General features: G+C 43.6%; 2 protein-coding genes across 7 annotated transcripts in view; one reads left to right on the top strand and one right to left on the bottom strand.

Moving 5' to 3' along the window:
* TGFBR2 (transforming growth factor beta receptor 2) overlaps nucleotides 1-6617 on the top strand; it is a 69540-nt gene extending 62923 nt beyond the window's left edge. The window contains exons 6-7 of the mRNA XM_083578067.1: nucleotides 2762-2889; nucleotides 4060-6617. Coding sequence (XP_083434193.1) covers nucleotides 2762-2889; nucleotides 4060-4239 — 308 coding nt within the window. The 3' untranslated portion in view covers nucleotides 4240-6617. The remainder of the gene's footprint in view (nucleotides 1-2761; nucleotides 2890-4059) is intronic.
* A 9355-nt stretch (nucleotides 6618-15972) lies between these two features.
* GADL1 (glutamate decarboxylase like 1) overlaps nucleotides 15973-18532 on the bottom strand; it is a gene marked incomplete at its 5' end in the record, with an annotated part of 94068 nt that continues 91508 nt past the window's right edge. For all 6 annotated transcript variants that reach the window (XM_083578077.1, XM_083578079.1, XM_083578078.1 and 3 more), the window contains one exon: nucleotides 15973-17730. In XM_083578077.1, coding sequence (XP_083434203.1) covers nucleotides 17557-17730 — 174 coding nt within the window. In that variant the 3' untranslated portion in view covers nucleotides 15973-17556. The remainder of the gene's footprint in view (nucleotides 17731-18532) is intronic.

The following is an 18532-nucleotide window of genomic DNA, read 5'->3' as shown; positions in this document are numbered from 1 at the left end:
GATCCAGTTGTCTACGGAGATCATCTGTTAGGGCAACCAGAGCTGTCTCGGTCCCAAAACCAGGACGGAAACCGGACTGAAATGGATCTAATGCCGATGTTTCCTCCAGAAACCTACCAAGCTGTTCAGCAACCGCTCTCTATTACCTTACCCAGGTATGGAAGATTTGAAACTGGGCAGTAATTGGATAGGTCTAAGGGATCTAATGAAGTTTTCTTTAAGAGTGGACACACCACTGCTTCCTTCAGTTCCCCTGGGAATGTCCCCGTGTCAAGGGACAAATTGATAATTTCAACCAGGGCGGTCCGCGCAACATCTGGACACTCCCTAATCAGCCAAGACGGGCACGGATCAAGGAGGCAGGTGGTGGGTCTACCAGCTTGGAGGAATCTATCCACATCAGTAGGGAGTATCCAATCGAAATGGTCCAACACTGGACCTGAAGTCAGTCGAGGGGCCTCCAGTTCAGTCACTGTATCTAAATTGGCAGGGAGGTCACAGCGGAGCAACAGGACTTTCTCCGCAAAAAAGCTCGCGAATGCCTCACAGCTGTGGGTCGAATTTGTGCTTAAATTTGGTTGTCCTCCTAAGGACATTATTGACCTAATTATTCTAAAAAGTTGTGCCGGGCGAGAGCTAGCGGATGCAATGGAAGCTGCAAAGTAAGATTTCTTAGCAGCTTTCATAGCCATCTCATAGGCTTTCATAAGCGTCCTATAAGATGTTCTTGAGGCTCCTAAGTATTTTACTTCAGTTTATTGGTCGACCGGAAAGGATTTAGAAAACAAAGCAGACCCAAAATAGGTTTCTAATCTAACCAGGATATCAGTGTGGCCACGTTTTGTGGGGTGTTTTCATGTGCTACATTAGTCGTGCTTAATGCTACTGATGTGCTGTAGGTATGTTTTGTCATATTTGCTGTAGCTGTAGCTAAGGAAGGGCTGTGGCTCAGTTGTGGAGGCAGGCAGCACTTTATTCCATCTTCTTCATGTCTCCTTACCTGTTCATGTCCATGTTATTGTGTGACGCAAAAGCCACTTTTGGAAATCTAGTGGAATCTACCTGAAGTTTACGCTCATTTCCATGTTAGCGTCTCCTTAAAACATCCATTTGCAACATTGCCAGCTCAGGAAATTGCAGGAGTTTTGTGTTGACAAAATTTGCAGCGGTATATCGGAATACAGTTGTTTCCCACCATTTAACATTTAGCTCAACCTGTAATAAGTTGATTTAAAAACAAAACCCACAGTTCTGTAACACAAGAAGGTACTTGAAATGGGAGTAAGAAGTGTTAGCCACCAGTTAAACCAGCACAGTAATGTTAGTTACTTTGAATGCAGGGCTAGTAGGACTTTGCCAGTACTGTACATGTTATTACTTCAGGGTTGCAGACTTGGTTGTCGTTACAGCTTAGCTACATTTCTTAAACTTGCATTATTAGTAGTATTGCTTTCCCAGCTTCCCCCAGTGCTAACTTGGGGTGGGGGTGGGGGAAGCAGCAGAGAAGACCAGTCTCTTCGATCCAGTGCAAGAGAGTCATTCAGCTTGTGAGTAAATTCTACATACATTACAAAAAAAGCACAACAATTCCTACATTATATGGAAATCAACTGTAATTGCTCCTCTTCAGCTGAATGTTTGAGTGGTTAACATAGTTTTTAAATAACAGTAGATCTGATGATAGCACCTTTCCACTTGAAGTACACAACACCCTGAATAACAAAATTAAGACAGGCCTGTGCACGTGCAGCCGCCACCCCAACCCCTCTCTTTGTCCTCAATCTGTTCCACAGCTGTGGGACCCCTGCTTCTTAGCAAAATCTCAAAAAAATATCCAGCTTTAGCATTTACCTGAAGTACCTCAAGACCTCCCGTTTTGGGCTGGGCCTTAGTTATACATGCACATGGAGATAGTTGGGACTTAAGTCTTGTCAGGATCCTGTGAGTTTTGCCTTGGCTTGTTTCGTTTTCAGATTTTAGTTTTATTTGTTGTTTCTCATTGCCACAGTCAATTTTCATCCTCCAGCAAACAGAAACAAGACTTGATCCCTGGCTGCTTATCTGGCCTGGATATGCCTTGCTCAAATATTGATCGACAGAACCTTTGGCTAGTCAAACTCAGTTTTGAACTGGAGGTGAAGCTGCCCAGGTCCATCATTGTCCATATAGATCTCTTTTAGGTAGATATTATTAAAAGGGATGTGGGTGGCGCTGTGATCTAAACCACAGAGCCTAGGACTTGCCGATCAGAAGGTCGGCGGTTCGAATCCCCACAATGGGGTGAGCTCCCGTTGCTCGGTCCCTGCTCCTGCCAACCTAGCAGTTCGAAGGCACGTCAAAGTGCAAGTAGATAAATAGGTACCACTCCGGCGGGAAGGTAAACGGTGTTTCCATGCGCTGCTCTGGTTCGGCAAAAGCGGCTTAATCAGGCTGGCCACATGACCCGGAAGCTGTACACTGGCTCCCTTGGCCAGTAAAGCAAGATGAGCGTCGCAACCCCAGAGTCGTCTGTGACTGGACTTAACAGTCAGGGGTCCCTTTACCTTTACCTTACTAAAAGGCAGCTAGGCAGATCTTGGAAGTGAAGGAAATAGGACTAGAGGAAATAGAGAGCTACAATCCTGTGTTTGTGTGGTGCTGGGCAAACGACAAAGTATAAGACGTCGGCAGATTCCACTTATGTGAAGAACAAAACTTGGCTCCACCAGAATCTTGGCCTTCAAGCCTAAATGTCGTCTGTTTCCTTTCCTTCTCTTGACAGAGGTGAAAGACTACGAGCCGCCGTTTGGTTCTAAAGTACGGGAGCATCCTTGTGTGGAAAGCATGAAGGATAACGTATTGAGGGACAGGGGACGGCCAGAGATTCCTAGCTCATGGCTCAACCATCAGGTAAGAGACTGAGTCCTTCTTGCCTGGCATATTGGCTTGTATTTGGTGGCTCCGATCCTACTGACGGGTGACAGGATTGTCGGCAACAGCTCTGTATCTCCTGGTGATATCCTCTCCTCCTGCTTTGCAGTTTCTCATTGAGATTTACTGTCAAGGTAAGACTTAACTACATTAGAACGCAGGGCATATTTAGGCAACCTGGGACCACCAGGGGTATCCAGTCAGTTTAGTGACTGGGTATGTCAAAATCACACACTGTGAATTGATCTTTGGTATTTGCTTATTGTCCCTTAAGATTCTTGGTACTTTTTGCAAAATTTCAAACCCCACAGGACTTTTTTGCGTGTGCTGTAGTAGCTCTTCCATGTCCATGTTCTTCCTCCGCAGTTGCATTTTTGTGTACGCACCCATTATTCATAAAACGAAATTCCGAAATGGATTTTACAGAGGGTTCCTCCTGCTCCTCCTGAATGAAATTTGCTGCGCTACTGATTTCAAGTTAATCCTTTTAATATTTAACTTAGCTTGAATGTCGTTAATATGAAAATTACCAAGAAAATTAATATTTTCAATATTGGTTGTGCTTTTGACATTGGTCAACATCAACCATTAAAGTATGCAATTAATGCAGAACATTGTGAAGCTTTTTCTTCTTCTTTTTTAAAGAAACCACATGAAAAGAGGATAGTAGATTTCATTCTAACCTGGTTCTAATGTTGCTTATCACATCACCAAGGCAAGAACCATTCTCTTTCTTGGTTTTTGCTACATCTTCCCTTCCGTCGAAATAAAAGGCCAGATAGCATTCCCGTTCCTATTAATGAATTAATATGTCTGAGCCAGAGGCAAACAACTATACAAGTGCTCGTGTCATTAAGGCCAGCAGTACATCCAGTCTTAACGAGGCTGGGATTAACCCTTTGATTAGAGGATAGGGCCCCAACAGTTGGATTCTCGTTCCGGAATAATTGTCTCACATATGGTGTAAGTTTAGTGCACCATAATTTCTTAAGCATCACTAAGCCTTCTTTCAGCGCAGTAGCACCAATACTGCGTGAGGAGATTCTGCATAAATGTTCACCTCTTGCGAGTTGGTTGCCTTACGTTAGCTGAGTGCTTTGACGTGCAGGTGTTTTAAAATGTGTTCACTGTTTTTGCTGCGCATTTCAGGGCATCCAGAAGGTTTGCGAGACGCTTGTCGAGTGCTGGGACCACGACCCTGAGGCGCGTCTCACTGCGCAGTGCGTAGCTGAGCGGTTCAATGATTTCGAGTACCAGGACACGCTCTCCGGAAGAAGCAGTTCGGAAGAAAAGATCCCCGAAGAGAGCTCTGTGAACAGTGCCAAGTAACAGCCTGCTACAAGACAAAACTTCCACGAAACCAAAGAGAGAGAGAAAGAGAGAGGGGCTGCTCTTGCGTTCCATGTGCACAAGAGTGGAACAGGAAGAGGCGATTAGTCTCGGATGCACTTCCTGTGTCACTGAGGTTCCTGCCTCTCCCTCCATCCCGCAGCTCCAGAGAGGGCAAAGCGGCGTCCTTTGCCGTGTCATAGGAGGAACGACGCCGTTGCTTCCTGAGAACACGAGACTGTACAAAATGCCAAGAATGTTTGCACTTTATCGATGCCTGTAGATAACTATCAAAGAGCAACTTTATGTATGTAGATAGAGAGAGAGGTATGTATATAAACACACACACACACACTCAGCAAATCTCTGCAAAGAGTCTTCCAGGAAACTTAGGTATAGATAGGAAAATCCTACCAGGAATTGTATGCATGACGCCTGCTGTTATGCTGGCAGAAAAAGTGCCTTATTCATCCCACTGGAGCCTTAAAAACGATATTTCTGCAGTTGGGGGGGAGGGAGGATTTGGACCATATTAGTGCCTCTTTTAACATGTAACTATGCAATGGTTGTTCAGCTGGTTCTTGTATGTTTATGATGCGTTGATTCAGTGGATCTTACTGGTCTGATTCTTCTCCTCCTCTTCCCCCACCCTTCTCCTTGAATTTGGAAAATTGTCCCCACCCACTCAACTTTCATGCCTGCGCAAAAGACCATTAAGTCCTCTGCCCTTCCCTTTCTTTGAACTTTGCTGTTCCCGTTAGCAGCCTGCTTTGGGGAGAGGGCAGGTTCCCCGACCCCTCCCCAGCTTCGCTCTCTGAAATCAGGCAGGGCCCAATTATAATCGAAACAGATGTTTTGCATTTGCCGTGCTTTCTGACACAAAGTAGACTTCTCCCCTCCCTTTTCTGGGATCGGTAACATCATGTCTCGTTTCTTGAGCCCTTAAGTTCACATTTGATTTCGTGCCCGGCGCAAAAGGAGGCACAGGACGTGGACTCCTTTCCCCGAGTGTCTGGGTGTCTGTGATGCCGTGGAAAAAGATTTGCCCCGCTCTGGAGACATGCAGCGCTTTCGGTCCTCCTTAACTCGCCATTGTGAGCAACCCCTGCCTGCAGTCATCCAGAACTCTGGCAAATAAGAGCACATTCCTATACTGATCCCCACAGGCATGACTTACATTCTTTTAGTCTTCCAAAATATTTAGCTTTGGAGCTGGCCTCACCAGGAATTTTTAAATGACGGAATTTTGACCGTCAGTATTTTCATACGAGATCGTCGGAGCTGCTCAAATTGTGTGGCTCGTCGTGGTTTCGCAGTCGGCTTCAGGCACCTTCTGTGCCTCGATGTTGTTTTCTAACAGGAATTTGCCCCAGAAACAAAAGGTGTATTACAAGTGCAATGCTTTTATCATACAGGTCACAGATACATTTCTTTTTTCTCTCTATTGTGTATCCAATAATAGGGAAATTGGGGAGGGGGGCAAAGAGAAGTATATTCACATAGGAATTATAAATTTATGGGGGGAAATATTTATTTTTAAAAGCTTTTTGCATCTGCTTTTATATTAATTTTTAAAGAAATATTTAAGCATTAAGTGGGGCAGGAGCTCAATAATTAAAACGGAGTCGAGGTTTAATAGCAACAGGCTATGTACTGAACTGTGGAGCTACTGGAAAGACGGGTTTATACTGGGATCATGTTCCTAAGCAGATCTGGAGTGAAGTGACCTCTAGTGGGGTTTCCCACTGAAAAACTGCTACGCTAGGAAAGGAAAAGGAGGAGCTTTGCCCCACAAACCAGAAAGTTAGGGTGCCATCTGCATTGCAGATCTAAACCACTAGTTTCAGAACTGGCATAACTTTCAGGCCTTCCTCCATAACCACAACTCTGGCTTGGAGTAAGTTCCCAGAGTTCCTGAACTGAAAATTGTGGAAGCTTACTTTGAGATGGTTTCAGAAGAAGGTTAGACAAACACGTGAGATAAAAGGCTATGAACAGCCGACTAGTCCTCATGGCCGCAGGCTAGTACCCAGGTTCAGAGCAAGTTTGTCCCAGAACGTCACTTGCTGAGACAAGGCTCAAACTCATTCAGTACTGGTTTAAATTGGCAGCGTAGACTTGCCCCTGGGTCTCCGCTGTGTGCGTTGTGCCTGATATTTGTCACGCAGCGGCAAACACTTAAGAGAGCGCCCAGTAGCTCCTGGCAACTCTTTTAACTTTCTTTTGTACTATTTACATGTAAAGGGATTCCCCCCCCCCTTCTTCCACGGAACGCTTTCACTGTATGAAAATAGGAATGTGAACATATATAACCTTGTTTATTCGAGCGTCTCGAGCACTTACCGTATTTTTGTATAAATAAAATGTTTTAGATTAAATGAGGTTATGGTTTTATTTTAAAAGGCCCTTATCTGTCAAAAACCCCACAACCTCTTCTTTTCAGAGGGGGAGATATCATCAGGTGGACTTGGTCATCAGATTTCTCTCCAGCAGTCCATATGAAGAGACTAGTATCCTTTTTCTGTTTTCTGTTCATTTCATACCCATGCTCTGCACATAACAGCCTCTGTGATTAAGAGGACTGGCTGGTTAAACATCAAAACATATAAAAAAATTGTCCAGTAGCACCTTAGAGACCAACTAAGTTTGTTCTCAGTATAAGCTTTTGTGTGCATGCACACTTCTTCAGATACACTGAAACAGAAGTCACCAGACCCTTCTATATAGTGGGAGGGTGGGGTGGGGTTTTTCTCTAAAGGGTAGTAGGAGATGGGTGATTGACTCAATGGGTATGGTAAACCTGTTGACGACTGTTAATGACTGCAAATAGTTATTAGGTAACGACTGCAATTAGTATGATAAACAGGTTTACCATACCCATTGATCACTGCAGATGGTGACAGCAGTCACGAACTCCTGCTTCTTGGGAGAAAAGTGATGACAAACCTAGACAGCATCTTAAAAAGCAGAGACATCACCTTGCCAACAAAGGTCCGTATAGTTAAAGCTATGGTTTTCCCAGTAGTGATGTATGGAAGTGAGAGCTGGACCATAAAGAAGGCTGATCGCCAAATAATTGATGCTTTTGAAGTATGGTGCTGGAGGAGACTCTTGAGAGTCCCATGGACGGCAAGAAGATCAAACCTCTCCATTCTGAAGGAAATCAGCCCTGAGTGCTCACTGGAAGGACAGATCGTGAAGCTGAGGCTCCAATAATTTGGCCACCTCATGAGAGAAGAGAAGACTCCCTGGAAAAGACCCTGATGTTGGGAAAGATGGAGGGCGCAAGGAGAAGGGGACAACAGAGGATGAGATGGTTGGACACTGTTCTCGAAGCTACCAGCATGAGTTTGACCAAACTGTGGGAGGCAGTGGAAGACAGAAGTGCCTGGCGTGCTCTGGTCCATGGCATCACGAAGAGTCGGACATGACTAAACAACAACAACAAGGTGCTACTGGACAATTTTTTAAAAGTTTGTTATATGTTTCGACTGTGTCAGACCAACACGGCTACCTACCTGGGTTAAACATCGACAAGGAATGCTGAAGTTCTAAATAACTCGCACAGCTTTTTTTAATAATAAAAAAGTGCACTATGTGGTCTCGGGGCAGTAATTGTGTGTCAGGTACTGATCCCTCCATCTGCAAAATGGGAATTCTAGGTATACATTATGCATGGGGTCATTATCGGGATGAATAATTTACACATACAAGCCCCTCAGTCCTTTCATTTGGAAACGGTGGTGTCAGAGAGTCTGCTTCGGAGTCTGGTTTCAAACAATTCGCTGGGTCCCCTGTATAGGGAAGGTCGTGTAAGGTCAATAACTTTTGATGACTACCCTGATGACTACGCTTGCTCCTGGCGTGTTCTCATTTTAGGTATGGTACTTTTTCGGTGTGTGTGTGTGTGTGTGTGTGCAGAAAAGATTTCAAGGGCAAACTCAGCCAGGAGATGGTTTGTATGAAAGCTGAATGAAAGAAGTTAATAACACTACACACAGAGAGAATTGCATTATATACTGTTTTGTTCTTCTGGATTATATAGATAACACAATTAGGTAAATCTAACTAATGGGGCTGCCTAATTGATGAAAGTGTGTATTACAGCATCCCATTTTAGGAATATCAGAGAGAGAGAAAATATTAACTGGTTTCAATTTTAGATATATTCTTGATTGAAAGATGGAAAAAAAACACATATTTACAAGTGCACAGAGCACATGGGTACTATTTCTTTTCTTTTTGTGTCTTAAACTGTGTTTCGACTCTTGACGGCTTGTCAAAACTACGAGCTAAGAAGGGTTTGAGGAAAATGTTTTTGTGGAAAGCTCACCAGTCACGATTTCGTAGTGTTGTTGTAAAACTGCAACTCCTAGGGTTTTTGGGAGGGAGTCGACTGTGAAAATGCTTTCAGACTCCTCCTCGGTTGTAATGAAGTTGTGCTCCTGAGTTCTGTTGTGCCCAAGTTATTTAGGATTGGATCATAGTACAGTACAGATGTTGAAGGACTTGAGTGTAATGTAAAGGAGTGGTAGACCACACTGCTGTGCTTGCAGGAGCTACCAAGGAGATGTTAAATCAGTTCCACACTTGGGAAGTGAAAGAAAAGCGGTTTTGTTACTCTGCTAGGATCTCTTAAAAAAAAAAAAGCACATCTGTTTTGCTGTTCTCCATAAACCACATTTGCCTCATTACATTTGTGTTGTCGCAGTGCTTGTGTAGTCTTGCTTTAAGTGTTTTGGTGCTGCTTGCTATGGCAGCAGAGGTTTTCTCTAGGGCTGCAATACGGGCATTGGTGAACCTGCCCTAAGCCCAAAAGAAATGCTGAAACTTGGAGTGGCAGGAAGATAAAGTTGAGGCAGCCACTGAAAAGACCTCTGCTGCCATTGAATGGCATGAAAGACAGGAATGAATGGGTACAAGTGGGAAGAAGAAGAAGAAGAAGAGAAGAAGAAGTGTGACTGGCCCAAGGTCACCCAGCAGCTTCATGTGGAAGAGCGGAGACGCGAACCCGGTTCACCAGATTACGAGTCTACCGCTCTTAACCACCACACCACACTGGCTCCAGTGAACTGGGAGCAGTGAAAAGTTGGATCCATTCGTGCATCGGTGTGTTGGTTTCAGCATCGGAGGGAAACTGATACGGCTTTATTTGGTTCAATTTTTCATGGATTCCAAAGGGATCCCTGTTCCACACAGAGGGCATTTAAAATAGTCTCTCTCTGCTTGTTTCGTTAAGATCTCATTGGATGGCTGTAGCTCAGTGGTAGAGCATCTGTTTGCATGCAGGTTAAATCCCAGGCATGTCTAGGTAAGCCTGAAATCCTTCTGAGTTAAATGGACCAGTGGCTTGGGATAGGATAAAGGGATTTCCTGTCTCCCTATTTGTGTTCTGCTGCTTATGTTTGAATGCTTTCATTCTTGCTTGGTTTATGCCTTGTGGCAGAAACAACGAATGAGAGTGTTGGTAACTCTCATAACACCGGTCCTGGGAGATTTGCATTGGCTCCCAGTACGTTTCCGAGCACAATTCAAAGTGTTGGTGTTGACCTTTAAAGCCCTAAACAGCCTCGGTCCTGTATACCTGAAGGAGCATCTCCACCCCCATAATTCAGCTCCAAGGTCCAGCACTGAGGGCCTTCTGGCGGTTCCCTCACTGCGAGAAGTGAGGTACAGGGAACCAGACAGAGGGCCTTCTCGGTAGTGGCGCCCGCCCTGTGGAACACCCTCCCTTCAGATGTGAAGGAAATAAGCAGCTATCTTCTCTTTAAGAGACATCTGAAGGCAGCCCTGTTTAGGGAAGTTTTTAATATTTAATGCTGTATTGTTTTTAACACTCGATTGGAAGCTGCCCAGAGTGGCTGGGGAAGGTCAGCCAGATGGGCGGGGTATAAAGAATAAATTATTATTATTAGTATTAGTATTAGTATTGGTATGAAGGCATGAACTTGGCGGTAAACATGCATCTTAAAAAATATAAAAAAGTAAGAGTTGGTGAAAGGCTCTACTGCAACCTGTAGAAATGGATTTAGAAAGGTGTAAAAGCTGATTGGTCATAAGGATCTTCATATATAGAAAGAGGGGGGGTGGAGGAGTCTTAATTTAATTTATTTTTTTTTTTTAAAAAAAAGCCCAGCCACATGAAATCCATTCATACATTTTAACATTACTGCTGGTTTTCCATACAGGGGGGAAAGAAGGGAGATTTCATTCCAGCCCCCAAATAACCCCCAGAGGGACATCTGTGGCGAACTGTGAAGGTTGCCGATGGCCAAAGCATCTCTTGGGAGAGCCCCTTTAAACTAGTAAGATATGCAAGACACACCTATCGTAGGCTGTACCAAATATATATTCAGATCATGTTCGGATTTGCTTATTCTTTTCGCTGCTCAGTCATCAGACAGTAATCCTCCCTATAAGATGTGTGTGGATATATATATAGGCTAACATGAAAAATGCACAATGATTTTCAAAGGCGCATGTCGGGTGTTAGGCTCATTACGATGGATTACTGTCAGACTCTTTTGACATCACAAGGTAAACAAGTGTTGTCACAACGAATGAAGGCATGTTAAGACGAGGCTTGGGGAATAAACCTGCAAGCTCTTTTGGCCTTGAAAAGAAGGTAGAGCAATAGTATCTCCAACACATTTTGCAATCAGCTCGGTTGCATGCCGTTGTCATCCTATAGATGTATTCCATACCTATTTTTTGCTGGCAGCCTTTAATTAGCATGTCAATCACAACTGCAGTTTAAGAATCTTTCCCCCCCTGATAGCATAAAGCAAGGCTCACTAGCATAAAGTTGTGGGAAATGGCAAACTAGTTTTAATGTGATGGAAAACTTTCCTCCTAACTCATTATCGCCATTAAAAAGCTACCTCCCAACAGGTCAAACTGTTTGCCCATGTAGTTATACTCAAGACTGGCAGTGGCTCTCCAGATATCTTGGACAGAGGTCTTTCATACTGCCTGATCCTTTTGACTGGAAATGCACTGCACCTGAGATTTGTGTGTGCAAAACATACTTTATATTGGAAGTTCAACAGCAAGAATCATTCAGTTTGTAACTTAAGGGTCAACTCTGTTATCGGTCAGGCAGCTAGCCAAGAGGAGGAGGAGGAAGGGAGGTGTTGCTTAGCAACCAGTGAAGGTGGCATGATCTTTAGTGACGAGAAGCCTACTTGTGTTCAATAATAATAATAATAATACCTTTTTTCAATGTACAACCTGTGTACAATGAAATTGCAAGGGGCAAGGCTGGTGTATTTGCCAAATAGGGCACTGCCCTGCCAACCTCAGTTTGCCCTCAGCTAGTCCCAATCTGCCCCTTTTCTACTTAAAAACCCGCCCCTCAGTCTTGGTGTAGTCATCGCAAAACTCAGCAGGGAGGAGAATGGGGGCAAACTAGCATTTGTTAGCTCTGGCGCCACCTAGTGTTTATCTCCCTGCTTTCCACTCCTCCACTTTTATGTTGGGCGGCTTTTGAAGAATTGCTGTTTGCTGGTAGCTGTTCGTGGTTTCTTTTATTGCTTTTTTATGATTTAGGGGTTAGTTTGACAGCTTTCTGATGACTAGTTTCCTATTGGTGTATTGGTTCCTTTTGAAAGCTGGCTCTGACGAGACAGAGTTATGTGTTTTAATAAAATAATAAATAAATAGAGCGGGTTCCGTTTCTTTTCTAAACATGATTCTCAGTAAACTAATTATTGTGTTAATTATGGGAATGGATTTTATAATCACAGCAGCTCCTGCAGCAATCATAGTGTGGCCTGCAGAGCCGCAAACTTCACTAGTAATTATTTTGCAGGAGCGCATTAAAGGCAATGCTGAACAAATCTGCATACATTAGTAATTCCATCTCCCGCCCCATGTTTCTCGTATGACTTCTGTTTCAATGACTATGTTAATTGACAGCCGGAAGTAATGGAGAAGAAATTGCATGCATTCTTTAAGCTGCATGTACTTCCATTTAAATTGACAGTGTTTATTTATCTTTTTTGTTATTTTTGAATTGGCAGCAGAATTAAGCATTCTAAGCTATGTTCATTTCCCATAGGTGCACGTTAACCGCAGCAAGACTTTGGTCTAGATGCCGCTATAGGCACCAAATGCAACTCTCAGTTACCGAAGGAGCGCTTGACACCTCTTGCTTAGAACGTCAGGTGAGCAGAGCAAGGTTATTCCACTTAAGGAAGCATCGCCTCTAGAGAACTAGCTTATGCCAATTTGTAGGGCCTGCCCATCCATGAGGCAAGGCAAGGTGACTGCCTCAGGCGGCAGGAGCCACAGATTCAGTATTCCTCCTCTACATTGGCCTCTTTGTGAAATAGGTGCTGGTCTTCTCCTACCCTTGTTCCTGATGCGTCTCCACCCGCATCGTTCTGCCCGGACACTGAGGTCCAGCTCTGGGGGTCTTCTGGTGGTTCCCTCGCTGCGAGAAGCCAAGTTACAGGGAACCAGGCAGAGGGCCTTCTCGGTAGTGGCGCCCGCCCTGTGGAATGCCCTCCCACCAGATGTCAAAGAGAAAAATAACTACCAAACTTTTAGAAGACATCTAAAGGCAGCCCTGTTTAGGGAAGCTTTTAATAATAGGTTATTGTACTTTAGTGTTTTGTTGGAAGCCGCCCAGAGTGGCTGGGGGGACCCAGCCAGATGGGCGGGGTATAAATAATAAATTATCATCATCATCATCATCATCATTATTATTAAGATAGTCACTTACCCCTTCTTGCCTGGCAATGCCATTTAGTGGTTGGCCTCAGGTACCAAAATGTCTTGGGTCATCCCTGCTGATCTGTCCCTTCTACAAGTGCTTTGTTGAATGGAAGCTAGAGGCTATTAACTTTCCATTTGCTGAGTTTTTCCATCTCTTAATTCCTCCTCCGTATCGCTCATTTACAGCGAGAACAAAACGCAGAGGATACAACTTATTAAATGTCTTTCCCGTTGTCCTGTCACCCACTGTTAATTTGGTCTTGCATAAACTTAGCAAATCAATATTGCTCCTGTGACCCTGTGCAGGTTCTGCACTCACCAAAGGTTTAAAGAAATCCCAATGCACTTGCAAGACGCAGGGGGAAGAAATGAAGGGTGATAAAAGCTTTTTGAGAACTGAGGGGAGGGGGCAGATATTGGCACAGCGCAGGAAAAAGAGCTTCAGGGAACTGGGTATAGTCTTCACCTCTCAGCCTGAGCAGTGTTGTTGCTGAGAAAATCAAGAAAATTGGGTGCTATATCCACTCACACCAGCTCTTGTATTTACTGCAAAATGGTTCAGTGAGATTAAGCAATGAAAGCTTTGATTGAGACTGGTCAGAGGGGCTGGGAGCATCGATTGTAATTGCCTTATAATGGACACTGTATTACTTCTGAATTATCGTTGCATGGTCATCTCTTTACCTGCACTCAGCTACATTGATCAGCCAAATCTCTCTTATGTTAAGTGATGAAAGCAAACTAACTGAGGACGCAACTATGTTTCTGAGGTGCTGGCTATTACAGAAATGGGATAAAAAAGCAGCTACGGTGGTACCTCGGGTTAAGAACTTAATTCGTTCTGGAGGTCCGCTCTTAACCTGAAACTGTTCTTAACCTGAGGTGCCACTTTAGCTAATGTGGCCTCCCGCTGCCGCCGTGCGATTTCTGTTCTCATGCTGAGGTAAAGTTCTTAACCCGAGGTACTATTTCAGGGTTAGCGGAGTCTGTAACCTGAAGCGTCTGTAACCAGAGGTCCCACTGTACTAACATTTCCTTATTATAATGAGCACTGCCATTGTTTATTAAATTCGGAATCCCCTTAACTTTTTCTTCCACACAAGATGCTACACTGAGACTTTAGAGGTGTGAACATAGGAGCCAACTAGTAGGGGCTGAGGGGTCTTTGGCCCCCCCAGTAAAATATTTGAGGGGGCCGGGCCCCAAAGTTGATGGGCATTGCCATTCAAATGGTGGGCGTGCACTGCGTCATGTGGTCAATTATGCAGGGTGGGGCTTACATTTTATTGAAGTTGCTAGCCCTCGGTGTGGATATGCAATGTTAAGAGAGATGATTCATCCACTGTGCTTTGCAGCGTTGCTGGGGAACCTGTGGCCTCCCAGATGATGTTGGACTCGCCTTCCCATCCACCCTATCCTGTGGCCACGGTGGCTGAATTTGATGGGAGTTGGAGTCCAACAAGGCCACAGATTTTAAGTGACTTCCTCCACGGAAATCAGTTGCCGAGACTGGTTTTAATTTTCTTGCTGCTGAGCAAAATTGCTGTATTTTTCCATTTCATCTTAATAGTAGTCCTGCTTAATTATTTTCAAGTAACAAAATTAGTGCAGCGGGTAATTTAACATTTGAAGCAAAAGGATCTAATTTTGTACGTCTTGGTTTAATTTAATTTTTTTTAAAAAAAAAATATTTTCCCCACGTTACACAATGCATTTGCCAACCAGAACAGCTTCAAGTTCATCCAACCTGCAATTAGCGTGTTTAATCATGACATAGTGAATTTGTGTGCAATTACATTATTTGTACAATTACAATGTTTCAGCATGTAGTAATAACATTTTTGCATAGGATAGTGGCCAACCTGCAGGTGTAAATAAATAGAGTGGATACTTGAAAACCTGCCTGGATTTGCTGACAAAATTAAGGAATAAGATTATTTCAGATCCACAGCGATAAGTAAGAAGGGGAAAGAATTTGGCCAGCTGGAGCAGTTGCAACGACACATTGTGTGCTGATTCAGAAATAAAAATTGAATGTAGCATAAGCTTATTATCCAAGCTGCCAGTGAAAGACCAAAGCAGTTTGGTTTCTCGGTCATTCTAATGGTTTTTTTTAACTCCTGCTCATGACAGAATCCTCTACGGGTGGTGCTGTGGTCTAAACCACTGAGCCTCTTGGGCTTGCTGCTCAGAAGGTCGGCGGTTCGAATCCCCGCGACGGGGTGAGCTCCCGTTGCTCGGTCCCAGCTCCAGCCAACCTAGCAGTTCGAAAGCACACCAGTGCAAGTAGATAAATAGGTACCACTGCAGTGGGAAGGTAAACGGCGTTTCCATGAGTGCTGCAACCCCATAGTCGCCTTTGACTGGACATAACCGTCCAGGGGTCCTTTACCTTTTACCTTTTTTACCTACACATCATTTCCTTGCTCATAGGACTACATGTTGGTGGGTTAAAGTCTGGCCACAGAAAGGGCAGCAAAAGCAGGCATAGCAATTCCTTGGAAGCACGTGAGATCTGAACTTAGGGACAGGAATGGATGCTCTATACCCAAAGGACTGTTCCGGACATTTAAATGGAGGTACAACCAAGGGGTGAAGAACGCACTCTCTCCCCTGCAGTGAGTGACGGAAAGCCTGCTGACAAAGGGTCTGACTCAATTTGTTGGTATATTTCTACCCCACCTTTCTTGCAAAGAGCTCAAGGTGGAAAACATGGTCTTCCATCTCCCCGTTTTATCATCGCAACAACTCATTGAGCTTCCTGTCTGAGTGGGGACTACAAAACAAGACAACAAAATAGCTTCTGAGTAGGTAAGTGAGAACAGCAGGCTCACCACCAGCACCCCAGGGCAGTATATATAAATTGATTTAATATTTAAATGGTAAGAAGGGGTCCATCAGAAGGAAACTTCCCCCTAAAACTAGTTCTGGGAAGCTGAGAAATATGTGAGGTCCCTCTTTAACAAGTATTCAAGCTCCATTTTTTTTTAAAAAAAAAAGAAGAAATAGTCTGGATTGGTTTCTAAGAGTTATCAATGCCTTTTTATTCAAAGATTCAACTAAGAACACACATATTTTGCACATAATGTGCTGCTACAAAAAGCACTTCTAGGCAATTTGTTATGCACTATACGTATCATCACATAGATCTCACAGAAGCAGGTAAAATACAGATCTCTAATAAATTAATCATTACACCATGCCTGCAACTATAGCAAAACTTCTACATACAGCAATAATGGAAGAACAAGACCATGAATTACAAAGCAATTGGTTAAAACACACAAATAAACAAATTAAATAGAATGGATTAAACCTAGTATGGGTCTTTTCAGCTTCACGAAAGTATTTACTGTAAAACTATGTCTCTAAATATTATGGACAAATTTCAACTTATTACACACCTATATATTTTTTTTTAGTGTAATCCCTCCATTTATACTCTGCTCAAGTGAAATTTGATAGTTTTTACATCTTTAGACACACACCAGTGGATGAATCAATACAGTAATCCTTACCTTAAATAGCCACACAGCATAAAAAAATACAACTCTAGGAGATATATACACACACGTACACATGTGGAATTTATTTAACTTCAATAGGCCTCTAAAATGCTTAAGAAATACCTTGCTGATGTTTTAGCAGTAGAAATTTAATACAAACTGTCTTAGAAACTGCGTACAATCCCTCTGACCCAAGATAAAAAGAGAAAAGAATGACGTGTAAATTACAATAGGATGGATTCAGACTAAATCACACTTGATGAACTTAGATCTCATTGAAATCATCACCCACTTCCCCCTCCATTTTAATGGTACCTAAGTAAAATTAACTTAGTCTTGCCCCAACCCAGTAATTTGTATGTAACATTTTGGTTGCTTCCAGGAAAAAAATGGTGGATGGTAATTAGTGCACAACACTTAATTTCCTAGTTCATAAGAAGAAGAAAAAACTCTTGCATAAGTAGAGCCCACCAATCCTGAACATCTAATCTTCACAATGCATATAAAGGTACTTTTTTTTCTTAATACCCACTGATCTAAACCTGGCCCTACTACAGCGATGGCTTAACTCCATTCACTTTAACTAATTTATAACAATGTATGTTAGCAGTTAATGGGGGCCCATTTTTAGCATTCAGTTATCAGCCAATGACATATCAATGTTAGACACAAAATGTCTAGTTTTGAAAAGCACCGACTCTTTATTATAAGCAAGGCTACAAAGAATTGACCACCACTTCTCCAGGCACTCCTGGCAGTGGCTTCAGCCAGCTGGGCATTTATCTATGGATTACATGGTCTAATACCATTCATGTCGCAAACATTCTTACAGTACAACCCTAGACATGTCTACTCAAAGGTCAGTCCCCTAGAGTTCAAGGAGGCTTACTCCCAGAAAACTGGGTAGGGGGGTGGCTAACCTTTGGCCTTCCAGATATTGTCAGACCCCATCTCTCACCAGCCCCGGTCAGCATGGCCGATTGTCATGGATTATGGGAGTTGTAGTCCAGCAACATTTTGGAAGGCCACAGGTTGGGCGACAAAGCCGTAAACTCTGCACAACTAAGGAAAGCCTAGCACTGTGAAGCATCAACTACAAGTCTTTGCCTAGTGAGTCAATCTCGTCGAGCAGGAAGTCCATGTCCTCTCGGCTCACCTGGGGGCTGATAATGACCTGGCGGAAGAAGTTGACTTTGCCACGATGCGGCTGGTAGCCCAACATCATGCTGCCTTTCTTCATCAATCTCTCTTTAATGATGGGTGCAACCTGAAGGAAGGAAGGAAAGAAGGGAGTCATATATTAAGAAGAAGAGAAGAGTTTGGATTTGATATCCCGCTTTATCACTACCCGAAGGAGTCTCAAAGTGGCTAACATTCTCCTTTCCCTTCCTCCCCCACAACAAACACTCTGTGAGGTGAGTGGGGCTGAGAGACTTCAGAGAAGTATGACTAGCCCAAGATCACCCAGCAGATGCATGTGGAGGAGCGGAGACGCGAACCCGGTTTCCCAGATTACGAGTCCACTGCTCTTAACCACTACACCACACTGGCTCTCTTGCAAAGTAGTACAGAGCAACAGACTGTAAAGGGGCTCAAGTAGGCAAGAAAGGGTCGAAATCCTTTAAAAGAAATGAAATAAGAAGGAGAATTAATAATAATAATCATCATCATCATCATCATCATCATAGTAATAATAGAATTGATATACTGCCCTATACCCAGAGGTCTCAGGGTGGTTCACAGGGAAGAATCCACATGTATGTATCAAACCTTACATATGCTTGGTTTGATAAGAACCTGCAAGTTTGTACTGGCCTCCTTAAAATCTTAGGCTCTGCTTGTCTGCTCAACCAAATCTCCCCCTTCCACATTGCTTCTACATACGGAATTCTGTCCCACAAACACATCCTGGCTGGCTGGTGAACCCAGAAACCGACCTCCCTCCCACACACACACAGGGAGATGTGTGCACAACATCACACTGGCAGGATCATGCCTCATATCAGTTAGCAGAATTAAAAACTATGGTTTAGATAAAGGGAGAGGGGGGAAATGCAACAAAGCAGCTA

This window comes from Podarcis filfolensis (genome assembly GCF_964270895.1).
Source record: "Podarcis filfolensis genome assembly, chromosome: 12".
NCBI lineage: Eukaryota > Metazoa > Chordata > Lepidosauria > Squamata > Lacertidae > Podarcis > Podarcis filfolensis.
Note: the sequence above shows the minus strand (reverse complement) of the source record. Positions and strands in the feature narration are given on the sequence as shown.